This window comes from Miniopterus natalensis, chromosome 10 (assembly GCF_054644295.1).
Source record: "Miniopterus natalensis isolate mMinNat1 chromosome 10, mMinNat1.hap1, whole genome shotgun sequence".
NCBI classification, from domain to species: Eukaryota; Metazoa; Chordata; class Mammalia; order Chiroptera; family Miniopteridae; genus Miniopterus; species Miniopterus natalensis.
Window position 1 is genome coordinate 55,623,359 of NC_142090.1, and position 22,623 is coordinate 55,645,981.

The 22,623-nt window shown below is 34.6% G+C and overlaps 1 protein-coding gene across 7 annotated transcripts in view; it reads left to right on the top strand.

The window, feature by feature from the left end:
• RUNDC3B (RUN domain containing 3B) overlaps positions 1-22,623 on the top strand; it is a 115,940-nt gene that overhangs the window by 32,268 nt on the left and 61,049 nt on the right. For 4 of the 7 annotated variants that reach the window (XM_087821132.1, XM_087821134.1, XM_087821136.1 and 1 more), the window contains exons 3-4: positions 12,139-12,272; positions 19,864-19,949. In XM_087821132.1, the coding sequence (XP_087677258.1) occupies positions 12,139-12,272; positions 19,864-19,949 (220 nt within the window). Of the gene's footprint in view, positions 1-5,724; positions 5,776-12,138; positions 12,273-19,863; positions 19,950-22,623 lie in introns of all 7 variants that reach the window. The other 3 variants (XM_087821130.1, XM_087821131.1, XM_087821135.1) reach the window with 1 other exon arrangement.

The window sequence follows — 22,623 nt, forward strand, 5'->3', positions numbered from 1 at the left end:
TATCCAAAATATATAAAGAACTCATAAAACTCTACAACAAACAAACAATCCAAGTGAAAAATACACAGAGGATCTGAACAGATAACTTCTCCCAAGAAGACATATGAATGGCCAACAGGTATATGAAAAGATGCTCAACTTCACTAGGTATCAGGAAAATGCAAATCAAAACTACAATGAGATACCACCTCACATCTGTTAAAATGGCTACTATCAACCAGACAAGTAATAACAAGTGTTGGAGAGGGTGTGGAGAAAAAGGAACCTTCATTCACTGCTGGTGGGAATGTAAACTGGTTCAGTCACTATGGAAAACAGTATGGAGGCTCCTCAAAAAATTAAGAACAGAGTTACCATATGACCCAGCAATCTCTCTTCTGGGTATCTACCCAAAAAATTTGAAAACATGTATTCACAAAGATATAAGCACCCCTGCATTCATTGCAGCAATATTCATGGTGGCCGAAACATGGAGACAACTCAAGTGTCCTTTGATAGATGACTGGATAAAGATGTGCTACATATACTATGGAATACTACTTAGCCATAAGAAAAGATGAATTACTGGCATTTGTGACAACATGGATGTATCTTGCAAATATCATGCAAAGTAAGTCAGGCAGAAAAAGTCTAGAACCATATGATTTCACTGATATGTGGGATATAAAACGGAAAGCAACAAATGAACAATCAAGAAAAACAGACAGGTGCAGGTGGAAAGGGTCAGTGGGGGAAAGAGGGGACATCTGTAATATTTTGAACAATAAAAAACAAACAAACAACCCTGTTTTAGAAAAACAACAACAAAACCCCAAAACACAAAAACTCATAGACACAGACAACCGTATGGTGGTTACCAGAGGGAAGGGGGAGGAGAGTAGTAAAGGGTAAGAGGGTCAATATATGGTGGCGAGTGCAGGTTTGACTTTGGGTAGTGGGCACACAGTGCAGTGTATAGATGATGTACCATATAATTGTACACTTGAAATCAATATAATTTAATTAACCAGTGTCGCCTCAGTAAATTTAATTAAAAATAATAAGTCGGCTGGTGTGGCTCTGTGGATTAAATGTCATCCCATGCACTAAGAGGTCACCGGTTCGATTCCTGGTCAGGACACATGCCCAGGTTTTGGGCTTGATCCCCAGTAGGGGGCATGCAGGAAGGAGCCAATTGACGTTTTTCTCTCATCAATGTTTCTATCTCCCTCTATCTTCCTCTCTCTCTAAAAAAAAAATTAGTAAAAACATATTTAAAATGATAATGAAATTTTAAAAATAAACATATAAATAAGTAATGTATATTTTAGGTAATTGTGTCAACAATAAATATATATTTAAAACAAAAATATATATTTTAAAACATTATATATATATATGCAACTATGCTAAGGATTTAAATTTTATATGAAAAATATTCATCCGGTTACACTGCATGTTTACTGTCTCGTCATTTTTCTTATTTCTGAGGCTGCTAGTGAAAACTCATAACCAACCAGGAAAACTGACTGACTGACTTTCTTCCACATGTTAGATCTTGTCTATAGCCAAAGGAGTAGATCAGCATGAGGCTAAAGGGAACAGAGACATGCTGGGTCTAGGCAGATTTTTTTCTGGGACTGACCTTCTCATCTATAATATGAAAGAAGTGTTGAAATTTGACTGCAGATAATTTGGAATCTACTGGATTGTCATTTGGTCTGGGTGCTTCTGGTAGCTTATAACTGGCCTAGAGTGAGATAGTAAATTATGATTAAAGCAGTTAATATCTACATATAAGTGAAAATGTTTCACATTTTAAAATTTTCACATAGTGTTTCACAGCCAAGATCAAAATAATATGCATAACCAGGGCATAAGGCTAACATACTAACATAATTAACATCATTAAAATGTCCATACTACCCAAAGCAATCTATAGATTCAGTGCAATTCTTATCAACATACCAATGGTGTATTTCACAGAATGAGAACAACTTATTTCAAGAATTTATATGGAACCACAAAAGACCTTGAATAGCCACAGCAGTCTTGAGAAAGAAGAACAAAGTTGGAGGAATCACACTACCTGATATCAAACTATACTACAAGGCCATAGTAATCAAAACAGCATGGTACTGGCATAAAAAGAGACATATAGATCAGTGGAACAGCATAGAGAGCCCAGAAATAAACCCATGCCTTTATAATAAATTAATATTTGACAAAGGAGGCAGGAGCATACAATGGAGTAAAGACAGTCTATTCAATAAATGGTGTTGGGAAAACTGGACAGATACATGCAAAAAAATGAAACTAGACCATCTTCTTACACCATACACAAGAATAAACTCAAAGTGGATTGAAGACTTAAAGGCTATACTCAAAACCATAAAAATCCTAGAAAAAAACATAGGCAGTAAAATAGCAGACATTTCTCATAGCAATATTTTGTGTGATATATCTCCTTGGGCAAGAGAAACAAAAGAAAAAATAAACAAATGGGACTACATCAAACTAAAAAGTTTGCACAGAAAAGAAAAACTTCAACAAAATGAAAAGACAACCCACTGAATGGGAGACCATATTTGCCAATACATCCGATAACGGGTTAATACCCAAAATCTATAAAGAACTTATAAAACTCAACACCAAAGAAACAATCCAATTAAAAAATGGGCAGAGGGCCTGAATAGACACTTCTCCAAAGAGGACATACAGATGGCGAATGGACATGTGAAAAGATGCTCAACTTCACTAATCATCAGAGAGATGCAAATTAAAACCACAATAAGATATCACCTCACACCTGTCATAATGGTTATCATCAGTAAATCAACAAACAAGTGCTGGTGAAGATGTGGAGAAAAGGGAACCCTTGTACACTGTTGGTGGGAATGCAGACTGGTGCATCCACTGTGGAAAACAGTATGGAGGTTCCTCAAAAAATTAAAAATGGAACTGCCTTATGACCCAGCAGTTCCACTTCTGGGAATTCATATGAAGAAACCTGAAACACTACTTCGAAAGAATATATGCACTCCTATGTTCATTGCAGCATTTAAAATAGCCAAGATTTGGGAGCAACCCAAGTGCCCATCAGTAGATGAGTGGATAAAAAAGCTGTGGTACATTTACACAATGGAATACTACTCAGCCATAAAAAAGACGGAAATCTTACCCTTTGCAACAGCATGGATGGACCTGAAGGGCATTGTACTAAGTGAAGGAAACCAATCTGAGAAAGACAAGTACCATACAATTTCACTCATATGTGGAATAAAATGAACTAATAGGCAAAATAGAGCAAGACTTAGAAATAGAGAGCAGGCTGACTGCTATTGGGGGTGGAGGTACTGAGGTGTTGGAGGGATTGAGCAAAAAAGAAAGAGAAAAAACTCATAGACTCGGACAACAGTGCGGTGATTTCTGGGCGGAGAGGGGAGGAGGAGGAGGTTATGAGGGGATGAATGGTGATGGACAGAGACTTGATGTGGGGTGGCGAGCACACAATACAGTGTACAGAGGATGTATTGTAGAATTGCACACCTGAAACTTGTATAATTTTGTTAACCATTGTCACCCCAATAAATTCAAAAGAAGGGGAAAAACCCTAATCTAGAAATTGAGTTTTATAATAGATTCAGTAATTATTTCCCACTTTATACCAGAGGTTGATTAAATCACAACATAAATCTGGATATGATATTTCTCATTCAATACATTTTTTTAAAGTAAAATTTTTTCTTTTTTTTTTTTAATATATCTTTATTGATTTCAGAGAGAGGAAGGGAGAGGAAAAGAGAGAGAGAGATAGAAACATCAATGATGAGAGTCATTGATCGGTTGCCTCCTGCACACCTCCAGCTGGGGATCTAGCCTGCAACCCAGGCATGTGCCTTGACTGGAATCAAACCACGATCTCCTGGATCCTAGGTAGATGCTCAACCACTGAGCCATGCCCAGCCGGCCAGTAAAATTTTTTTCACTAAGATTTTCTTGGAAATTGTTTTTACTTTGATAACTTTTTGATAATATAAATGATTACAAAGAAGATACATAACTTTGTTTTCAGGGCAGAGATAATAAAATGTGGTTTAAACATTAAGAACTGGTATTAATTTTTTTCCATAGCCTAATTTTTATTAATTTTTAGTTAAATTACTGAGGTGACAGTGGTTAATATGATCATACAGGTTTCAGGTGTGAGTTTCTATATTACAAGATTTGTATATTGCACTGTGTGCCCACCACCCAAAGTCAAATCATCTTCCATCACCATATGTTAGGCCCCCTTTACCCCTGCCCCCGCTCCCTTCTCTCTGGCAACCACCACACTGCTGTTTGTGTTCACAAGTTTAAGTTTTATATCCCACATATGAGTGAAATCATATGGTTAATATTTGCAATGAAAAGCATTCTGGCCCGGTCGGGCGTGGCTCAGCGGTTGAGTGTCGACCTAGGATCCAGGCGATTGGGGTTCGATTCCCGGTCAGGGCACATGCCCGGGTTGCGGGCTCGATCAATGACTCTGTCATCATTGATGTTTCTATCTCTCTTTCTCCCTCTCCTTTCCTCTCTCTGAAATCAATAAAAATATAATTTAAAAAAAAAAAAAAAAAGCATTCTGTTCTGATTTACATTTTAGTGCTGGGAGATTTTAATTTTTGTTTGTTGTCGTTGTAACAAGAGCATTATATTCTAATATGGGCTTCAACTGGGGTACCAATTTATAGATCCTTTTGGATATGTTTCAAAATTTAATATTTCTTTATGATGTTACAAGTAGAGGTTGGAGGACAGTGAATAGTAGAGACATAGATGTAGCCAATAGCACAACTGTATGTATCTTCTTCCTTTCGTTTTCATACATTACTCACTGTGTTTGTTTGGTTTTGTTTGGTTTCATAAAGGGTCTAAATATTTGGAAAGGTGTGGGACCATGTTCTAATTGGAGATTTCATTGTTCGGTTATGAGAGAAGAAAAATGTGACCTCAGAAATTTGGCTTTGGATTTTTCCTGTATAATTATATGAGGAATTTCCAAACAACATAGTCAGAATTTATACTACTTTTCCAGGTGGTGATTGTTAAACAATAATTGGAAGTTGCTGTAGGAAATAAAACAGTATTTTGCATAAAGTAATCATTTAGTCAATGGTTAAACTGAAGAACAATGTACCAAATATCTAAGTGCTGTTCTCATAATTCAGAACCATACAAACTTTAACTCTTCTTAGGCCCCCCAAAAAGAGAACTGCTCTTCAAAAGGAATTTGTTTATAACTTTTAGAAAAGTTAACAGTAAAAAAAGTGTTTATTTTTTAAGTTAAAAACTTTGATGCATATATAGTTCAAGAAGTAATTTTTCTAACCAAACTTATAAATTCTGGGGTGCAAATCTGGCAAATTTAGTCAAGCTGTTGCTCATTTTGCGTTCTGTCATCACCAGTTTAGTACAGTTGGGAAAGAATGGTGGAAGGGGAAGTAAACAGGGAACAACTGATTCTTACTTATTTCTATGACTTACATACACCCTAGTCTCTACAGTATAATAGGCTACAAGGGACCAGCTTCACTTATGTGCCAAGTGTATAGCTCATATTCATCCTACCCGAGTTTAGTGTTTACTGTGTCAGAATTATGTGTAGCCGTCTAATTTGGGCTATTCAGTTTGCAATTATAAACTTGATGGCAGGTTTCTTAAATATCTGTGTGTTGTTGTTGTTGTTTATTTTTTTTAAAGAGATTTCCCAAAGTTGCAGATGGCTGGCTCATCTCCAGATACCTCTTCAAGGTACTCTATGCTGGTGATGTCTCCCGCCACTGAGCTGCGCGGGAGCATGGAATTGACTTACTGGGGAGGGCTGTATCAGTTAAGTGATCTTTTTTAGTACATTGCATGGGTTTTGCAAAGCTTTCTGTTTTTGTTTTTCTTAATTTATAGGGCACAAGTATGCTTATGCTAATTTTTAAGTAAAATCTTGTCGTAAACACACATAATATAATCCATTTACTCTTATTCCTCTCCATGTGAACCCCCTCCATATTTCTATTAAGCTCCATGGTTTTAAGCACTATTTTATTAATAAAGTATATCTGTGTTATTTATATTTTTTTAGAACGCTTAATGATATATGATTTATCCGTTATTTCCTCAATTTTGTAAGTGGTGTGTAATCATATTTGTATTACATGCAAACCAGGGCCTCAGGGAAGCTGTGTGAATTTTCAAAAATCACTCAGTAAAACAAACATGAGCACTATCAACAATAACTACTTTGCCATTCTTGACCTATTAGCAGGAATATATTCCTTAGTTTCCTTTCTCCCAGGTAGAATGCATACTTTTATTCACGTATTCAAAACTTTTTTTATTGAGTTCCTGCTGCATGCAAAACACTGCTAGGTCTCTGTACTTTTGACCTAGCCTTTTATTATATGTTTTAATTAGAAAAGAAATACATACTCTATTATTTTTTTAAATATGTATTGATTTCAGAGAGAGGAAGGGAGAGGGAGAGAGAGAGGCACAAGCATCAATGATGAGAAAGTCACTGATCAGCTGCCTCCTGCATGCCCCCCACTGGGGATCGAACCCACAACCCGGGCATGTGCCCTGACCGGGAATCAAACTCTGACCTCCAGGTTATAGGTCGACACCCAACCACTGAGCCAGGCTGGCTGGGCCTCATTAGTTTTAAAGTTAACAGTAAGACAAAGGATAGAAAGTAGAAAAAAGAGTCTCCTCATTTCCTCAACGCTAATTCCCACAAATAATAATTTTAAACAATTTCTTTTGTTTATGTTCCCTATGTATATATAGTCTTAATCACTACTGAAATAAATTATGCTTGATTTCTTTAGGTCTACACATTTATATGTAGCTCTCTGTATGGACCTCAGCCAATCGATACTCTAATTTAATCTGCCAGTATTACAGTATTTTGGAAGATTAATAATTGACTCATTTTTATTGTATAGATACATAATTTAGATATTTGTTTTAGATATTTGGGATAAATTTCTTACCGGTGAACAGGACATTAATTATTGTAATAAGGAATAGTATTTTATAGATTAGTAACTGTGATTCATATTTGCTAAATGATTTCCTCGAAGCATCCTATAAGTTATACAGAACTAGCAATATCTAATCCAAATTCAGAGTTCTTAAGATTCAATTTTAAGTATAAAGTTATCTTTAAAGTGTTTAAATTTGTTATCTTTTTTAGAACATTAATATTATATTTTATTTAGAATAGTATTCAAGGTCATAATCTTACCTTCAGAGCTGAGTGGTCTAATAAATATGAATGTCAAATAATAATACTACCTGTTTAAAAAAGGAAGAGATTCTAACCTCTTACAGAAATGGGAATTTTCTCTGTTTAGTAAAAAGATAGTGGAAAATACTAAAATGATTTTATACATTAGCAGTAAGAAACTTGGGAATGCTGCTACAAATTTTAAAATGAAAAGTTTAATATTGAAATATTACTATATTGCCAATAATAAGTCCACAGTTCTCTTTAAGTGTCTGAAAACATTTGCAGTGATATCAGAATGATTTATTAAAGTTTGGTTTGACTGTGTTTATTACTGTGTAGATGAATAGCAGCTACAAGGCAGGAGTCTCTGATATTGCCATTTAGGTGATGTAATGCTAACAGAACCAGCTTGTGAGACCAATTTTTTCATTCACTCTTAACATAGTTAAGCACCAATAAGGGATGGAGAAAGGAGTCACTTAATAGATCATTTATATTTTATATTATATTATCAAAAGATTATGTGTCATTAGCTACGACGTTATTAGAGAATCACTTTAGAAATTTTAGTTCTTGTTCTTAGAAGGTTTCATTCTGGCCATAAAATAAGACATAAGCAAAATACAAACATATTGCATGACGGGAATAGATATTTGATTTAAATAATGCAGAAGAGTAATTTTAGAAATGTATTTGAGTCTAGAAATCAGATGCTATTTTTGTGTGCTAAAAATGAGGCAGTTTAGTAGGAAAGATATCACATTGCTGGTTAATTGCAGATAACCTTTTAGTCTAGCAGACTTTTTACCACTTGTTTCGGTGCCGAAAGCAAATTAGAGTTGGCTTAAAGGAATGGGAATAAGTTTCAAAAGCTTATTTAACTTTGCCATTGGTAAAAAGTCAACTTCGAAGAATATATATAATTTGAAAGCATATTATACATCTATATTCATCAGAACTTTAAAAAGAGAATTGTTAATGACAGCATATTTCTTCTCTGGAATAAAATTTCTTCAAGACACAGATTAGTTAGTTTCTTGTAGTGGGATTGCTTCTGTGGTTATTTTTAAAGGAAATGGGAGTGTTGTGGAAGTGATTATCTATTACTTCAGTAGTTGTTGTTAAAGGCATGAACAGCATGTAGTTTTGTTTTTTTAATTTTCCTGTTGAATACTGGTTACAGAGTAAGTACAGTTTTTTGCTAGCAGTTAATCTGTGTTTAAGTAAAAGTGATGTTCAGGTAATAATATTTCAAATAACCAATTGAACACTTCTATTATTTTTTTAAATACTTTTTTATTTTATTTATTTATTTTTTTAGAGAGAGAGAAGAAGGGAGAGGGAGGGAGAGAGAGAAAAATGTCGATGTGAAAGTGAAACATTGAGCAGCTGCCTCCTGCATGCCCCCACCTGGCATCGAGCCTGCAACCTGGGCATGTGCCCTGGCTGGGAACTGAACCGTCAGCCTTTCAGTGTGTGGGACAGTGCCCAACCAACTGAGCTGTACCAGCCAGGGTGAACAATTTTATTATTTTTAATTAAATTCAACCCTTTTCATAGATGCAGAAATTATTTAATTATATAAATAAAATTTTAGGATATGAAGACAATTTACATGAGAGTTAGTTGGAGGTTCTAACGGGAATCCACCTTGTCCTAATCAAAGCCAATCTTGTGAATGTAGCAACAATTCAGTGTCTTGATTTAAGAACTTCACTTTGGAAATGATACACATGGAAGAAGAGGGAAGGCAGAAGCAAGCCAAGTGATCCTCACACCTAGTTGGTTGAGTAGATAGTGTATTATGAAGGTACTGGTAGTTTTTAAGAACCCTGCAAGTTATGGTATTATGTCATTCTATTAATTGTTTAGTTTCTCAGTTTGTAATCTGGGAAATCTTGTCATTATCTCTTGGGTAAAAGTCTTGTAGATCAAATATCCTACCCATAGCAGGAGTCCTAAGGATTTAGTGCCCATTCCGTCTCTGCTTAACCTAGTCCCAGATTTTTAGGTTTTCTTTGTCTTTGTTTCCTATCCTCTAAAATGGGACTGCATTATATTCTTTTGGTTTTTGACAGCTCTGCTTTCCTATTTTTTCTCAGCCATGTCAGACTCATGAGGTTTAAAATAAAGTCACCAAGGAAACCTTGAGATTCTCCCTATTTTAAGATCCCTGCCAGTGTTTAGTATTCCATCTGTTGAGGGAAGTCTGGCAGCTATACCTCTCTTTTTAAAATTATGCAGTGATCTCAATTAATAGAAGGCAAAGAAAATTAGTTGAGACTAGACACATTTTAGGGAGACAAATTTAGAATGGTCTATATGGGAAAAGGTTGGAGTAGGGAGTAAATAAAAATTTTTTCTAGATTCTAAGCAAGTTATGGGAAAAACTTTTATTTTGCATCTCTTTCCCACTTTGTGGTACAAGGGGAGCTTGGGTCCCTTAACTATTTGTATGATAGTAGTAATAATAATAGTAGTAACTGTTAACATCTCTACTAGACTGTATACTAATTGCTGCACACACACTATCTCATCTGAACTACAAGTGTTATCATGTAGGTACCAGAGTTATTGTTAATTTATAGAAGAAATACTTATAGAGTGAAGTCATTTACTCATGATCATATAGCTAGAAAGTGATCTGACTCAAAACCCATATTCCTAACTACTAGGCACCCTGCCTTCTCTCCAAATGGCTAACAAATTGATGAGATGAAAATTGCCCTAAAGACAAACTATATTGAAATACTATTCTAGGAACTTTTTTTATTGTTGTTAATACTCACCCAAGGATATTTTTTCCATTGATTTTTAGAGAGAGTGGAAGGGAGGGGGAGAAAGGGAGAGAGAGAGAGAAACATCGATGTGAGAGAGACACACTGATTGGTTGCCTCCTGCACGCACCCTGACTCTGGCGGGGATTGAACCTGCAACCTAGGTACTTGCCCTTGACTGGGAATTGAACCAGGACCCTTTGGTGTATAGGCTGATGCTCTAACCACTTAGCCACACCGGCCAGGGCCCAGGAACTTTTTTCACTTAAAAAGAGAGGAAGCAAAGGATAGTGATAGGGAGAGATCGGGAGGAAGATGAGAGATTATAAATACAGTATTCTTACAGATTTCTGTTTGTTGATAGTAATATTTGACTTTTAAAGACATTTGAGTTATATGTTTGAGTAAAGATTTATAGATGCTTTTCTGTTTTATTTATATATATATGTAACTATATTTGTTTAGAATATTTAGTATTTATAATCTAGCATGGAGACATCTTGATACCAGATTGTCATTGAACTGTTACTATAAAAATATACTAATTAGATTTTTAAAATTCAAATTTTTATATGCATTGCAATTAAGATAATCTGCGTTGTGCTGATTTACCAGTTGATTTGTTTAATATGTATTTATTGAATGCCTACTGTGAGCCAAGCACTGTCAAGTGCTAGGGATCAATTTAAAGAGAAATAAGACACAATCCTTGCCTTAGCAGTTTTATCACCTGATATGTGAGATGATCAAGTGAACAGGTAATTATAAGGATAAGTGAGCAGAGGGTGCTATGCCAGCACATAGGGAGGGACTGCCTCACTGTAGAGATCCCACATGGCTTACTCGAAGAGGCGGCCTTTAAAATATCCTGGGTGATGATAGGAGTTACTTATCACAATATGTACACTGTCTATTGGTTGATTAACCATAAGTATATTATTAGAAATACCAGGGGGATCTTTTAAAAAATACCAATGCCTGGACCTGCACCTAAAAGATTCTGATTATTTAGTTTTGGTGGAGGCCAGGCATGAGTATTTTTATAGAGAAGCCCAGGTATTTTTATGGGCTGCTATGGTTAGAAATCACTCAAATACCATTTCAGACATAACTCCTAAAATGGTGCCTGCTGACAAGGACACTTTTTGATATTGCTTAAAGAGAAGCTATTACTAGGGAATGGAAGGTTTGAGATAAAAAATTAATTGAAAACAGAGAAACAGACTTAAAAATATAAAAGCTAATAAATCTACAGTAAGAGTAAACAACTTGCCTAGGTAAGATTAATTGAATAAAGCATTAAGATGTCTCTCATATCCCATTTAAAAATACTAAGGGTACAAAATAGTTCCCATGGATCTACTACTTGAAGTCCTGCATAGAAATATTAATACTAATATAAGATACATAGAAAAGAATAGTTGTTCATCAACAGACACATAGTTATGCAAATCTGAAAGATTAGAATGGTAAACCCCTGAAGGACTTTTCATGGGTTGGCGAGCAGAAGAGAGCAGATGATTCATAGTTACACGGGAGCTTCATGGCTGTATAGATGAGAATGGGCGGGTAGAAGATTATGAATGAATAGTGAGTGTAGGATTCTGATTGATTGTATTTACTTATAGGATAGACCACACATATTTCTTTCCTTTCTTTGAAGTAGCCCTATGAAGAGGAGAAAAGGGGTTATGTTTTTATTTTCTGTTTTTCTGAGTAGAGAAAGCTTTCGGATACAACTGGTGACATTACATTAATGCTTAACTAGAACCACTGGGAAAATTATCTGTGTGATATATAAAAGACTATGTTAGGATAATGGGATATTAAACTGCAGGGGATTTTTTAGTGTAGAGACCCTGTTACTTCATTTAGTTTGATGTTATTGTTGAGAAAACTGTGATTCAGATTCATTAAATAAATTGCCCAAAGTAACACACCTAGGTAAAGGTAGACCGGGACTAAATTTAAGGCTTTTTGACATTGAGATCAGTGTCCTTTCCATTAAAGCACACCACACTACCTTATATTTTTCAGAGTTTTATTGTTCTTGTATTTTGACTTTTCTAGTCTAGTTTTCTTTTATTTTGTATTACAATTTGTCTCCTGAAGGTCAAGTAACCTGGTTTGGTTATGAAAGTCCTCGTAGCTTCTGGGACTATATCAGAGTGGCTTGCCGGAAAGTTTCACAGAATTGTATCTGCAGCATTGAAAATATGGAAAATGTCAGTTCCTCTAGAGCTAAGGTAAGACGTAAATAATAATATGCAATGTGTATAATCCTAAGCAGTCTTGACCCAGTTAGAAAACTTTGAGCTCCTTGCCATATAAAATACTTTTATTTGTTGGAATTAAGCATTTGACCAAATTTAACATCTTTCAGAGGCTTGTTTCCTTTTTTATTGTATGAATCTTCACTGTTGCTTTACGAATGGCAGGAAGGTATGAAGCTAGTCACTACTGAGAAGAACAATGAAATGTACCCTATTCTGTGGATTTTTGATATTTCTTGAATTACCTAAACCAGTGACTCTCAGGGTTCCTACAGAACCCTGGGGTTCCATAATGTCAAAACTATTTTCATGTAATAGCATAATGTTATTTGCCTTTTGCACTGTGTTGACATCTTCACTGCTGGTGCAGAAGCAATGGTGGGTAAAATTGCTGGTGCCTTAGCACAAACTAAGACAATGTATCAAACTATACTAGTCATCATTGAGTTCTTTCTCACCATCAGCTCAGTCTAAAAAAAAGACGCTTTCACTTAAGAATGTCAGTGATGGTGTAGGAAACATTATTAATTTTATTAAATCTCAACCTTTGAGTATCTTTTTCGTATCCTGAGTGACAAAGTGGGAAGTATGCGTAAAGCATTTCTGCAGCATATTGAAATATGACAGTTGTGTCAAGGGAAAGTGTTCATGCAGTTGTTTACATTGTAAGCTGAACTAGACACTTTTGTCACGAAATGCTATTTTTATTTGAAGGAAAATGTAGGAACTATCATTTTTTAACTTAGACATTTGGTAGATATTTCCTGAATAAAAATGAACAAAGTGAGCCTATTACTTCAAGGAAAACAGCTGACAGAATTTATTGCCAATAGTAAAATTAAAGCTTTTGTGTAAAAATTGGAATTTTTGAAAACTTGTATTCACCATCTTAATCTTCATAGCTTCCCAGTACTTAAAGACTTTTCTGATAACATTGATGTTGACAAATGTATTTTTAATTGTTTAATGAAATGTGTCAACATTTGGTAGACCCACATAATTCATATTTTCCAAATGACCGCTGCATGGAATCCTAAAGTCATGCATGGGTACAAGATCCATTCAAAGTGCAAGGCAGACCAATGGATTTAATGTAATATAGTATGAGAAGTTTGTTATGTGGTTATAGATGCCATGTATATCCATGCATCCCTCCATCTGATACATTTTTATTGAGCACATATACCATGTCAGAAGTGTGGATGTGGTCCTTAATCCATTCTCATGACATGTGTCCCTAACCCTTCCTAGTTTGTCTCCTCTTCTTCTTTGCTTTGTCCATTGCTCAGAAGCTGGTCTTGTCACTACTCTGTCCCAAAGGCAGGTTAGCCAAATGTTCTACTGAAAGAGGCAGAGGCAAAGCGGGTATTAATCACAGATATACCGGAGTTATCAAATACTGTAACTTTACAGTAAGACATAGTATTGCAAAGAGGCCATTTTTATAATTATTTTCTGTTACTGACTCACAAATATATCTCCCTTTTTAACCACCACTTGCAATTTCGTATCCCCATTTTTTTATTGTGATGGTCCCAAATCTGGAATAATGTCAGAAATACTTGGGGAGCTTTAAAAATAGAAACAGTTTCCCAGGAGAAACCAGACATATTCTGATTCTGCCCATTTGTTTTACACTCTATCTATTTTAAATACTAACTGTATATGAATCTTTCTAAAATACTCTGTTTTTCATATCATTTCTTTTCTCTACTTCTAACTGGTGGCTCCAGTGCCTAGTAGCTATGAACAAATTATTTATCTCCTTTAGTTTTATTCACTTATTTAACAAATATATACTAGGTGCCTACTATGTGCCAGAAGACTGTTGTAAATGCTGAGGATACAGTGGTAGTGGTGAAAAAGATGGCAAAGAACAAGCATTACACACATTATATTTTAGTAATACAACAAACAAATAAATATATACATAATATCTCGGGGGAGTTAGAAAGTGATAAGAGTGGTGGAAAAGATAGGGAAGGATTCTGTGAGGCAATATTTGAGTCAGGATTTGAATTATGGGAAGAAATATGCTGTGCAGATGTTAAGCTGAGGAAGGCAAGGTGTAGAATAGACGATATGGTCATGATTAAGAGTTTGAATATCATTCTCAGAGCAATAGGGAGCTACTTGAGGGTTTCTTTTTCTTTTTAAAAGCAATAAAGTAGTGTAATCTGATTACATTTTTAAATGATCAACTGGTTACAGTATGGTGAATACATAGAAAGGAGGGGTAGGAGCAGTAAGTCAAGTTAGAAGGGTTTAATTGGAGTCTAAAAAAATGATCTTGGAGGTAAGAAATGAATCAGTTTCTGTTCCCGGTGAAAACAAAATAGCTTGTATAAGAGGAACTCTTCTGCCAAGAACACCAGTAAAGGTTGAATAAAATGCATAAAGCAACCAATTTAAGACATGAGAACAATCAAGGCATGAGAACTTGAGTGGCCACAGTCCTGGAGAGAAGGAGGATGGTATATGAAGTGAGCCCTACATTCATCTTGGCTTTTAGCCTAAGGACGCTTGTCTGTTCACCTCATAGGTATAGAGACTATGCAGAGCGTGCAGCGGGTTGGGGATGGTTGTTCTGGTTTACTGGGCTAGTGAAACAAGCTGGAGCTTGGAACTGCCAGTGAAGCCAGGACTTAATGGAGAGGAGAAAACTGCAAACAAATGTACCTGAAGTTATACATGCAATTTTCCTTTAAGGTGTTTGCCAGCTCTTAGTCATCTGAAGCACAGAGCCAAGGTCTGATAAATCAAGCTGAAAGCAGCAGGTAGGAGGCTAAAAAAGCCCATCAAAGATTTCAGCCTTGTTCTGGAGAGACAGACATTAGAATTCAAGGTTAATCAAATTGGAGGGGCCCTATAAACACTCCAGACTTTTATTTGAGACCCCCAAAAAGGAGTAAGGGAAACTCAGATAAAACCAGCCCAAAAAAGGTCTAAAAGTGGTACCCTTAAATGGTGCATGCAGATTTTCAAGTTCATTGTCTGCCTACCAGAAGAAAAATAAAGGTAGCATTAAAGCTGCTACAAATTTTCATATACATCATCTAGTATTCAATCAAAAATCACCAGGCATATCAGAAAATAATATTAAGTGACCAAAACCAAGAAATATAAAAAAGACAACTGAAACAGACCTATGGGAAGGCCTGGCTGGTTAACTCAGCTGGTTAGAGCATTGCCCTGATATGCCAAGGTTGCAGGTTCAATCCCTGATCAGGGCACATACAAGAATCAACCAATGAATGCATAAATTTCTGGAACAACAAACAGGCCTATGGGAGATGCAGATGATGGAATTTTAAGTAATTATAATAGGGTCAAGAAAATGCAAATAGGAATAATATTGAGAGAACTGGAATCTATAAGAAAATCAAAATAGAAAAATGCAGAATATTCATTTTTACCAAACACATAATAGAACTTATACAAAAATTGATCATTTGTTAAGTTATAATTCATCTTAGTGAATTTCAGAGGATTAAAATCATATAAACTATTTTCTAATGACAGTAGAATTAAGCTAGAATTAATAACAAAAAGATAACTAAAAAATGGTTCACTAGAAGGACTCAATTTCATGGATGAAAGAAAAAATTACAATTAAAAAATAGCCCTAGCCAGTTTTCTCAGTGGTTAGAGCATAGGCCCTCCCTCGGACTAACAGGTCTGGGTTCTGTTCCTGATCAAGGGCAGGTACCTTGGTTGCAGGCTCTGCCCCTGTCAAGGCGAGTGCAGGAGGCTGCTAATTGATGTGTCTCTCTCACATTGATGTTTCTCTCCCTTCCACTCTCTCTGAAAAGCAATAGAAAAAATATCCTCAGGTGAGGATTAAAAATGAAAAGGAAAAGAAAAAATATTTGGAAAGTAATGATAGTGAAAATACAACACGTAAAAACTTGCACTTAAAGGACAATAGGTATGCTTAAATAGGCTTTTATGTATTTTTAAAAAAAGAATAAAGGCTGAAAATCAGTGATCATAGCTTTCATCTCAAGAAACTGTTTTTAAAATGTAATAAACTCAAGGAAGAAGGAAAGAAATAAGAGCAAAAATTCAATTAAATTGAAACAAATGTACACTGGGAGAAAATCAACAAAACCAAAAGTTGGTGCTTTTATAAAAAAATTAATACAATTGAGAAGCTTTTAGCAAGACTAAGAAGAAAGAGAGAGATTATAACTTACCAGTATCAGGAATGAAGAAGAGTCCAACCCCAGAGACCCTACAGACATTATAAATTCTAAAAGAAAATATGAATAACTTCACACCTATAAATTTGAAAATTTTGATGAAATGGGGAAATTCTTTTAAAAATTATCACTTACAAAACTAACACAGAAAGAAAACACTTGAATATTCTGATACCTGCTAAAGAAATTAAATCCGTAGTTAAAAATCTTCCCTTTGCAGTTTCATTTTTAAATTGAGTGTTCTTTTTCTTACGGATTTCTAAGAATTCTTTGTATTTTGTGAATGAGACTCTTCTGTCAAATAGATATAACTCATATATCTTTGCCCACTCTGTGATTTGTACTTTCACTCTCTTAAATGATTACAGTTCATCCTCTGAAATAGGAAGAAGGGTAGAGTATATGAGTATTACTTCAATTGGATTGGTCAGTTTGGTGGTTGTGGGATAAGTTTCCTGTTTTCGAGTGGTGCCTGTGTTTTGTTTCCTCATGTAGTAAAGTAGGGATAGTATTGCACCTAACTCACAGTTCTTGGGAGGATTAAATATTTTAATGTGTATCTAAAGCTCTTAAAACAGAGCAAAACATATATATTATTATGTTCTTAAAAAGTGTTGACTACACCACAAAAATATGGGCCTCAAAGAAGTGACCAGAGCAGGAAGCTTTATACTTTTAGACAAAGAAACATAAATTTGTGAAGGAATAAAAAGGCAGAGGGGTTTGGGCTAAGGGGTAGTAAATGGCGAGGAAGTAACAAGGCTTGTTTATGCAGCCTTTTTGGCCCTATATTCTCTGACCCTGGTGATAAGGATGCCTCCCGTTCCCCTGGTACAGGGAGGTTACCTTTCACATGGGACATTCTCTCTTGCTTTGAGGAAACAAGGATGGGGCCGGGGGTAGACCAGAGTGACCTCAAACTCCTTCAGTCTAAGATCCATATTTTGGGGTAGCATGTCAGAACCCTATCATCTGTAAATTTGTAGAAAGCAATTTGGAAAAATGATTTGGCCTTAATATTCTCAAGTTAAAGATATTTATACTCTTTGAGCCCACATTTTTTACTCCTTTGATTTATATTAGGGTAATCAACCATCAGTTTCCCCAGAACCATGGGACTTTTTTTTTTTTTTTTTACAGTTGACCTACACTATTTTATTAGTTTTGGGTGTACAACCCAGTGATTTATGTAAGTTATAAAGTGATCACCCCAATAAGTCTATATCCATCTGGTACCAGACATAATTATTAGAATGTTATTGACTATATTTTCTATGCTATACTTTATACCCTGTGACTGTTTCGTAGCTACCAATTTGTGCTTCTTAATCCCTTCACCTTTTTCACACACACACAAAGTTTTAACTACTTTTAATTTTTTTCCCCCAAAAGCCTTCAGTGGCAGACAGACGAATTAAGATTTGTGTCTCTAGGAAAAAAACAAAACAACAAAAAACTGGTGGGTCACCATTATCTGACTGGTAAATTCTGAAATTTATCAGTTTAAATTAAACCTACTTTCTCATTCCATGGCCCCAAAACCTTTATAAATGATCTGTTTATCTTCTATACTAGTAAAAATTCTTTTGTTGAAAGAAAAGAAACTTAAAATCATCACAATTTAGCCCTGGCTGCTGTGGCTCAGTTGGTTGGGCATCCTCCCGTGCACCATAAAGTTGCCGGTTTGATTCCTGATCATTTGCTCAGGTTTCTAGTTCAATCTTCAGTAGGGGGCATGCAGGAGGCAGCCAATCGGTGTTTCACTCTCACATCGAAGTTTCTTTCTTGCTCTCTTCCTTTCCCTCCCTCTCTCTCTGAAAATCAATAAAAAATATTTTTAAAAAGATCACAATTTATTATCACAATATGACAGAGAATTCTACAGACATCGAAGGACAGGAAACTAGGTGTAGCCCAGTTTTGCATGGACTGAAATTAAAAAATAAGGAAGCAGGACTTTCCTCACATTTCTTATCTAGCAGTAGCACAGTCTCCTGTGTCTAACTTCTCTGGAGAGCAACTTTTTCCTGCTTCTGTTTTGGTGAAATCCTGGCCTTTTGATTCAAGCTACCACTGCTAGTCTCTGTGTCTTTTAAATGAAATTTCAAGAATCTTGAAACTGCTAACCAGAGGCTTGCCTCTTTTCTCTGTTCTGTTCTGCCACAGCTAATTGTAGGCTCCCCTAGGCTTACTCAGTGAGAACAGTGGAGCTAGCCCTGGGCAAGTTAAAAGGGGTTTTGAGCTTGGTGGGCAGATTGACTGACAAGCTAGCCACACCCATATCATTCCTTTATTTCCCAACAACACAGCTGCTTCTGGCCGGTTTTATCACTGTCGAGATCTGACTCTGTTTTGATCCTTCCTATGCAAGAGTTTGGTGAATTTATTAGAGTTGGAGTCATTTCTAAAGAATGCTTTTTTTTTCTCCACACTGGTAGTCAACCATCATGTACACTGATTAGTGTCACCTTTATTCTCAACTGTCATTGCACTGTTTTGATTTTCTACATAGTCAATCTTACTGGACTTTTTGGAGTTTTGTGAAAGGGTTGAGTGAAAATGAAAGTAATTGAATTTTAAAATTCTCACTACAAATATAATCTCTTATATTCTTTCATTCTAAACAAAAAGTCCAGAAGAAATATTTTGGATTATAAAAAAATTAATTAGTCCCAACTATTGAGTTATGTTACCCCTTTTCTAAGTAAAAGTAGATTATTCACATTTAGTCAGAATTGTCTATTTCTGTGATTTTGTGCTAGAACATGCTTCTGGGATATTTTTGTTGTGTGATTGTTCTTTCTGATCTAAATATTTGGTAACAGTTTTTTAGAATGTTATGGGCAGAAACTCATGATTTGGATGCATGATAAATAATGAAATTTGGTTCATTATTAGTTGTCTAAACCCTCCTGGAAGAAAAGGTGAGAAATTTTTTAAATAAGTCTTATGAGAGTCATTTTTATTAAAAAGAATGGCTCTGTTCCTCATGTTTTTTAAGGGGATTCATTTTATTTAGCATATTGATTTTGGCGTAGAAGTAGAGTTAGGTCTTCTGATTACATTCTTTGATTCAAAAGAAGTCTCTGTCCAAGTAACTCAATATTTGTGGTTCTGTTTCTTCAGAAGATAGAGTTAATCTGACATGCTTAACCCTATGCCTTCAGGGAAACAAAATGCATACTATGTATAATCAAAATTTACCTATTATTTACTTAAAATTTTCTAGTCTTTATCAAATGTATATTTTGAATGAGTTGTTCTTTACATATTAAAATGCTTATATTGTTGATGATGAATTGAGCAAAATATCTTTTAATTTTCAATTTTTCTCATATTTGATTCTTTCTTCTTCCTTTCAGGGTAGAGCCTGGATCAGAGTAGCACTCATGGAAAAACACTTATCTGAATACATCTCTACAGCTCTGAGAGACTTCAAAACAACCAGGTTTAAAAGTCCTTTTAATTTTTATGTATATACTTAAAAGAGTCACCTAAAGTCTTAGAAATAAGGATAGAACGAAGACTCATTCGTTTCTAAAGTCCTCATTATTTCCTTCTTTTCATACTACTCAGGTAAATTCACTGTCTCCTTAGGAAACTGCAGTTTGCCATCTGAACATATATCTGCCTTGGTTTATCTTTTCAGGCTTAACATTATGCTTGGAATATCTCTTTTTAAATTATTTCTAATTCTCACTTTTTCAACACTTGCAGTTTCATTGTTTGCATAGACTTTTCCCTGGCCAATTTGAAGAAAAGTACACAAAATTCCTAACAGCATTCTTTTTCTTTCCTCACTACAACATTTATTTCTTTGCTTATAAAGAATATAAATGGACCATTCACTTCTTTAATTCACATATATATTTATATTTATTTAATTATTATAAATATATAATTCACATATATATTTATAATTAATGATTGCTTCATTGTCTTTTTAGGGCAGTCTGTGCCAAAGTGTTTTCCTTGGGTTGTATACACTTAAGAGATGATATACTGCACCATGTGTAAAACAGGACTTTATTAATTTTTATGGTAGTAAAAAAAGGGGTTCATATTAGGGCAAGAGTCATTCCTATCAAGCTCTAGTCTACTAATGTATGTTTATAGCTTTTGTTAAAGGAACCACTTTTCTCCTTTTCCAAAGTATTTGTAAATGAAAATATTCAATAATTTCAATACTGTAGATGTGTACTGTTCCGTACAGTAACCACTAATCACATGCTACTATGTAAATTAAAATTAAGATTTATACAATTATTCATGTAGTTCTTCAGTTGTTGTATTGAACATTTCAGGTGTTCAATGGCTATATGTGGCTTATGGCTACCAAATTAGACAACACAGATAATAGAACATTGCTTCATTATAGAAAGTTCTGTCAGGCACACTGCCTTACACACTTTTAAATTGCCATACTTATTTCAACCTCATTAACCATATTTCTGAAAGAAAAGAAAAGAGTGACACAGCTCTAAATCAGTTTTGATAGAGAAAATTAGGGACAAATATAAAGAAATCATATATCTAGAATCTTAATTTTCATGTCCTGATGCAGTATTTGATATTTTAGGATTAGGAAAAAGTCCAGGCATTTATTATAAAAATTCTGTTAGCTGCTAGCTGGTACAAATTACAGTATTTTTACTTAGGTATCTCTATGTTGTTAGGTAATAAAATCGTAACTTTTTCATGTGGGAGATAAATACTATCATGATTATAAATTTGACCAGGATATAAAGAGCTTTAACTAAAAGAACTATTTGCATAAAGTAAATCTGATATATATTTATTGAATTCTTTAAAGTAATATGATACTCCAATGGATTTTATGACATAAAACATTTGTTTCTTTTATTTATCATTACTGGTAAATTTAATTATGAAAGATACTAGTGCTGAGGATCCTAAGGCTTTGAAAATAAAAATAGTATCAGAAAATTATAGATCAAACCTAAAAATCCTAAATTAATGAAATAAAAACCAAGTTTACAAAGTAATCCTCTCCTATGCAATAACAAGATTACATTAAAGTTATGATAGTCTTTTCTAAGTAGAAATTAAAGCATTAATAATATCTTTAAGTTGTTAGTCTTATTTCTTAGTTTAGGCAGTCAGATGGGGTAGAAATAATTCTTGAATAGACTGTTTTTAGAATTAGTAGTTTAAATATTTAAAGGGAAATGCTTTTTTACTTGTTCTTAGTTGTTAGGTGTGTGGTATGTTTTTTTATAAAAAGGAAATGATTCAGCTCTAAAAATATTCATGAGTAAAAATATTCTTGCAACAATATATAAACATATATTCAAACAGAAACATGGCTTAGTATATGTTCATACACATAAACCAATACATACACGTAGTATTTCAATGTGAATATAATGGCTCTGTAATTCTCAAGAAAGGAACTAAGGAGGGAATTATTTCAAACATACCTATTTGGAAGGTTAGATTTGTAAAATGCAAGCAAACTATTAAAAAAAATAGTTATATCTTACCTTTTGTCTGGATACTTCCTGACATAAGTGCTGTAGAAATGATAAATGTTCTCTAATCCTTTAGAAATCTTGACAGTATCTGAATCAAGTGATTTCTTCTTGTTCCACTCTACACAGATAAAGAGTAATGACATTCTTTACAATGGTGATACAAGTTTTTACCCCAGTAGAGAAGGAGGAGCTACATGAGCTAACACAGGCCAGCTTGAAGTACTAATCAGTGAAAATCCAAGGATAAGATTGGGTACAGAAATATAGTAAATCCTCATTTTGGAGTAAATGACGATGGCTCTAAAATATTAGAGAAACTCGTGTGATCTTTTTGCTAAGGTGGAGGATGTCTTGGTAAGCAATTGAGAAAAATCCTTGAAGAGTTTTATGATATAGGGATTGATATGTTATTAGGAAATAGTCAGAGTTGGGAAATAGACACAGTCAATATTAGAATCCAAGCTAAAAAAAAAAAAAGGAGGGGGGGAATTGTTTTAATAGGTTACTGGGAAGACCTAGAAATAGAGAAGCAAGATAGAAGCTGAAATAATTTGCTCAAAGTTTTAATTTTCCCCCACCCACAGACTGAAAAATAATTAGAAAAGTTAAGCTAAAAAATACAAATGT